At 41.8% G+C, this 6,294-nt stretch overlaps 1 protein-coding gene across 1 annotated transcript in view; it reads left to right on the forward strand.

Moving 5' to 3' along the window:
• LOC311054066 (uncharacterized protein) overlaps nucleotides 1-6,294 on the forward strand; it is a gene marked incomplete at its 3' end in the record, with an annotated part of 39,155 nt that overhangs the window by 8,071 nt on the left and 24,790 nt on the right. Inside the window, exons 2-3 of the mRNA XM_084069946.1 lie at nucleotides 538-1,957; nucleotides 4,395-4,426. Coding sequence (XP_083926072.1) covers nucleotides 538-1,957; nucleotides 4,395-4,426 — 1,452 coding nt within the window. The remainder of the gene's footprint in view (nucleotides 1-537; nucleotides 1,958-4,394; nucleotides 4,427-6,294) is intronic.

Genomic DNA, 6,294 nt, shown 5'->3' on the forward strand with positions numbered 1-6,294 from the left:
TAAGTAAAAAAAAATACCCTATGATGAAGACATCACATGCAGTACCTGTTTGATAATATCCCTGACCTTCTGAGGCACAAACAACGTGTGTGTGTGTGTGTGTGTGTGTGTGTGTGTGTGTGTGTGTGTGTGTGTGTGTGTGTGTGTGTGTGTGTGTGTGTGTGTGTGTGTGTGTGTGTGTGTGTGTGTGTGTGTGTGTGTGTGTGTGTGTGTGTGTGTGTGTGTGTGTGATACTGTAGCTCCACCCTTTGCCAGACTCATTTGACAGAAACCAGGAAACAGAGAGGTTGTTATTCTGTCACTCCTCACTGAGACATACAGAGACGGACGCTAAGATTCACCTTCAGATCAAACACACAACTTCCCATGAGAGAGGACAGACTGTCTGTCCACAGCTACAGGAGGGAATACTGACCCAGACCACTTGAACCTGCTGCTTACACTGCTGGACTTTAACAAGATCTAGGATTGAAAGAGAAAGTAAACTACAGGGAACATTCTAGAAGAGGGAGTGTTACCACCACTGACTGGCTGATTTCCTGGCTTGAACGGAGTGTTTGCAGCTTCACTCAGAGACCTAATGGCTTCCAAGTTGTCTTGCCCTGAAGAGGATTATTCCTGTTCTGTGTGTTGTGACATCTTTAAAGATCCTGTTATCCTGTCATGTAGCCACAGCTTCTGTAAAGACTGTCTGCAGGAATGGTGGAGAGAGAAGGTAATAAAGGAATGTCCAGTTTGTAAGGAGAGACATTCAGTGGATCCACCCAGAAACCTGGCTCTGAAGAACCTTTGTGAGGCCTTCATACAGGAGAGACATCATAGAGCTTCAACAGGGTCTGAGGTTCTCTGCAGTCTGCATGCTGAGAAACTCAAACTGTTCTGTCTCGAATGTCAACAGCCAGTTTGTCTTGTGTGTCGAGATGCTAAAAAACACACCGAGCACAGATTCAGACCCATCAATGAAGCTGCACTGGATCACAAGGAGGATGTGCAGAAATCACTGAAGCCTTTACAGAAGAAACTGGAGGTCCTTAATAAAGTCAAAACAAACTATGATCAAACAGCAGAACACATTCAGTTCCAGACTCAGCACACAGAGATTTGGATTAAGGAACAGTTTAAGAAGATGCGTCAGTTTTTACAAGAGGAAGAGGATGCTAGGATTGCTGCATTGTGGGAGGAAGAGCAGCAGAAGAATCAGACGATGAAGGAGAAGATTGAGGGTCTAAACAGACACATCTCAACTCTTTCAAACACAATCAGAGCCATAGAGGAGGAGCTGAGAGCTGAACACATCTCATTCCTGCAGAACTACAAGACCACAATGCAAAGAGTCCAGTTAACACTGCAGGACCCACAACCGGTCTCAGGAGCACTGATAGGCGTGGCCAAACACCTGAGCAACATGACCTTCAGAGTCTGGGACAAGATGAAGGACATTGTCTCTTACACTCCTGTCATTCTGGATCCCAACACTGCCAATCCAGACTACACCCTGTCTGATGATCTGACCAGTGTGAGACGTGGAGAGAAACAGCAGCTTCCTGACAACCCAGAGAGGTTTGACCACTATGGGAAAGTCCTGGGTTCTAAGGGCTTTAACTCAGGGACTCACAGCTGGGATGTTGAGGTTAGAGACAATACAGACTGGGATGTCGGTGTGTTAGCAGAGTCCTTTCAGAGGAAGGGAAACGGAGCGGGTCAGTTTTGGAGAATAGGACTAGATAAAGGTAAATACATAGCACGCTGCTCACCAGGGTCAGACACTGTTCTCTCATTGAAGCAGAAACTCCAGAGGATCAGAGTCCAGCTGGACTGGAATGAAGGAAAGTTCTCCTTCACTGATCCTGATAGTAACACACACCTACACACCTTCAAACACACTTTCACGGACACTGTCTTTCCATTCATTTACACTGGTCAGATTGGTGGTACTCTGAAGATGTTACCAGGGAAGGTCAGTGTAACACTGGAATAACGTAGTTAGACATGATGATGACGATTATGACAAACGATGTAGTCTTTAAAGAGTAATACTTGTAAATGTTAGAATCTATGCGATTCTGTTGTGGTCGAGGACAGTCATCATGAAACGATAACGATAAGACCTTTATTGATCCTGCCAGGTAAAATAAAGTACTGTAGGCACAGCATGATGGAAAGACATCACAGTCAACACAACACCATCAGTAATTTGGAACAGAAAAATATAAATAAATAAAATGCATATCGTTGCTGTCGGGTAGAAATCTCTTATCTCCATATTCTAACTTTTCGTGATTTTTTTGTAAATTAAAGCCCTACTTGATCATACTACAGCGTCACACAAAAGTATCAAAATTAGCAGATCTACAAGCTCGAAATACGGCGCGAAGTCACACGTTTTGAGCTAGTAGATCTGCTACTTTTGCTGTTTTTGCATTTGAATCCTGATAAGTAACAGTTTTGGACATATGAGATTTCCACCCGACAGAGACGATATAATATGTCTCCTAAAGGAACACTCTGATCTGTGATGTCATCATCATCTACACCTGATTCTCAACCTGTTGGCAAAACAATTGGTATTCATAATATAACATTAAAAATCACACCTGTGTGAAGGTAGCGGCGCCTTTGATACATTTTGTCATCAATAAGTGTTTATAATTTGTTTATAGCCACGTGTCACGTGAAGCTTGACCAATCACTTTGTTGACGTGTCTGACCAATCAGAACGTTGACGCAAAAGCCAGGTATAGAGGGCTAATATCCGCTCTATACCCAAAGGTATAGAGCGGCTAGCACCGCTAAAAATATAAAACCTTGAAAAATGTGTTACAGATAAATTCAACTTTAGTTAGTTCTATTAATTTGACCCACAATCGACTGATAGATCATAAAATAAACCCATCTGACCACTTTTGGCTGCTGCGTTAAGTGGTTCCTCAAGTGGGCCGGTTGTGCCCTGATCCAGAAAGTATGTAAAATGGAACCAAATGGACCCTATGATCCCTAACATGACATTATATTATATATATATATAATCTACACAATCCGAGTATTAATTTAACTTTGAAGAGTGTACTAAATGGAACCAAATGGACCTGTAATACTAATAATGTTGGGGAGTCAGGGTACTTTACTATACAATATATTAGACTCATAATATGATGCTTTTACTGTTGTATTTTCTTAACAGTTTACTCATAAAATATAGAATTACTACATTGGATAGATCTCAAAAGGTTTCACTGAGTAATTACATTCATTATCTTTTTTTGTGGTATTGTGCTGTTTTCTAGTAACCAACCATGGTGATGTTCTTTAACATTAGATTGTATATTAATTTAAATGTGTTGCATTGATCTCTGTTTATGAATGATTCATTCCTCTGATTCATTATCTTGTCCCTACTATTAGGACACAGGTGTGTGGTTTTACTCGTCATGGCAGACTGAGGATGTTTTTTGTAACCGAAATATGTATCTGTTCCCACTGTACACCCTTTTTGGTAGCACTTTTACTTTTTTTTCCTCTATGGATCATTAAAGAATAATATTTTTGCATCTGCCAAACCTCTGTGGACATTCACTTTATGTTGGTGTGTGAGTGCTTCTTTAGTCTTCTTAGTGTGTTGAGTGACAGGAAGCTGAGGGTAGACAGACATACAAACGACTCTGACTGGAATCAAACCAGACATTTTCCTCTCTGACTATATCTGACCACATTCATCATCTTCAGACATAATCTTCTGAGATAAAATAATTTTGTAATATGATAGGGATGGGGATCGTTCATATGTATCAATTTTGATCTCTTAATTGTTCCTGCTTATCGATCTGATTCCTTATCGATCCCACTATCGATCCTTTTCTATTATTGGTAGTTGTTTGCAAATTGATGGTAATCTGGGGCACTTCATCACTTTCATAACATTTTCGCATAGTGACCTCTGACCTGCTATCTGCTATTTATTTCCGCGTTTTTAGATGTATTTTGAAAGTATACACTTATTGCATATAGGCTATGACCTGTTCTGGCCATAGTACATTATTAATTTAGATAATTGGTACTGGTCATTGTTAGTAATTTCTTTGTATATTTACGTTATTATTTTATTTTAGGAAAACCTAAAAGGCAAACTGATTTATCTGCCCTAACCCAAAAATACAATTAAATAATTTATCGCAATTATTTGTTTGACGATGAATTGTCATCTAAAGTTTCATGATTGGGACAGCTCTGTGAGGCTTACATTGTTAAGTACTTTTAACAGTCACGGTCCACGCTGAGATTATATAAAAAAAATACTTTATCTTTCAGTTACCTCTATTATTTCCTTTGTATAATAAAATGTCTCATCCAACTAATTAGATATTTGTGCATATGGTATACGTGTATGTGTATTTTAGATTCAGGTTGAAAGTGTGCGAGTGCGCGATGTGTGAGGAACTCTGCGTGCGTCTGTGTGTGTGTGTGTGAGAGGTATACTGTAAGTACAGTAGACATAGACATCGTACGTGGGGACCAAAGGTCCCAACAAGTATAGTAAGACATCCAATCCAATCCACTTTAATAATAGAGCACATTTAAAACAACAGTGTTGAACCAGAGTGACGTGCACTCAGTAAAAATACAAAAATAAGGCTATAAACTTATTAAAACAATAAAAAAGGGTAAAATGCCACAAGAAAAGTATAAATCACACAAAATTAATGAAATGAAAAAAGAGACGATAAACAACAGAAAAAAACACAGTATAGACACAGTCTCTTTAAAATATGATAACTCAGTCTGTATTAAAAGCTAAGGAGTGTCCGTGAGTTTTAAGACGTGATTTAAAGACTGATAAGGTTTGAGCCATCCTAACGTCGGATGGAAGATCGTTCCACAGTTTGGGGGCTAGAGTGGAGATTAGAGAACGATCGACCCCCCCTGGTCTTCAGCCTTGTATAGCTCTCCACCGCACCGACATTGGCGACGGTAGCCAGGCGTTGGAAAGCGTCTGGTGCCGAAAATCTGTTGCTGAGGTGGGTGTTGTGGACGCTGTCGTGTCAGGCCATAAGTTGTAGGCAAGCGTCGATAGCCGACCAAACTTGCTCGGTCGGCTACCGACAGCTACTGCCCGTCGGGCCGTCGGTAGAGGCGAGGTGGTGAAGAGAAGGGGGGTTAAAGGCTCCATAGAGCTCCCTGAAAAAACCCTAAAGGAAAGAAAGATTGAGCAACTATGTTCTATTTTCCATGACGAAATCTAATCAACGTTTACAACCAAGCTATCAAAAACCACAGTCGGGCGTGATTTTTTTTCCTCTTTCGCTCTCTCTCTCTGTCTCTCTCCTTTACCTCCTTCCCAGCCGGCAGCTTGAGCCTACTGCCCGGGGGAGTTTGAGCAGGACCACCCGGGCGAGAAGTCACCTCGAGAGGTGAATAGTGGGGTGTAAATAGAACGGGCTAGGTTTGTTTGCATGAACATACAACAGATATAACATGTACACAGGGACCCCTCCGGTGTTAATTTAACTCTGGGAGTGTAACCAAATGGACCCGTGACAGCCGTGAGGGTCCATTTTGTGCCCTCTCGGGGATACAAAAACACCCAAAACGGCTCTTTTAAGAGCCACCCGCTATTTACTGTTCAACATAATTCCTGCTATATAGTTTATGAGCAGCAAAATCAGTTCATATGATTATGCTTAATATGCTTCCGTAATGTGGGTTGCCTTTCCTGTGTTGCTGCTGGTTCCCGAAACGTTTCTCTCTCTCCCGCTATCTTGTTAATTTTGGTACGACCCAAACCAGGTGAAAGAAGGTGAAAGAAGAAAGCAGCCGCTGGTTCCCATCAAGGGGCGCTTTAAATCACAATGAAAGATAAACGTGGAGTTTAGAGAGGCAGGTGTCTTTCCTGTACAGGCTGTGAAGAATATGAGCCTACTACGTCTACGACTAGCGCAAAAATGCTCTGTCTTGTTGTTTTTGGTCAAGCTGCTGTCTCAACTTCTGTCCCAGGGCACTGCAGGCTCCTGCAGACTACTGCCACCTCCTGGTATGGAGAATTATTGTGTGTGATTTCTTCTGACCCATGCGCACAACAAAGTGCCGTCGGCCGACCGTTTGCAATAGTTTGTGCGGTGTGGCAACCAGAACCTTTACCTGTTACCTATCCACTTCGTGCCTTGTGGCACATAAGGCCTTAACCAGAACCTTTGGACACCTGATATTCCGACATCATCCGACATCATCCGGGTCCGCTGGCAGTCGGACCCGACTCTGTTGTAGAGACCCAGCTCTGTTGTAGTCTGAAGTAGTCTGTTT

This window comes from Gymnoscopelus microlampas, assembly GCF_963454915.1.
Source record: "Gymnoscopelus microlampas genome assembly, chromosome: 10".
Taxonomy (NCBI): Eukaryota; Metazoa; Chordata; class Actinopteri; order Myctophiformes; family Myctophidae; genus Gymnoscopelus; species Gymnoscopelus microlampas.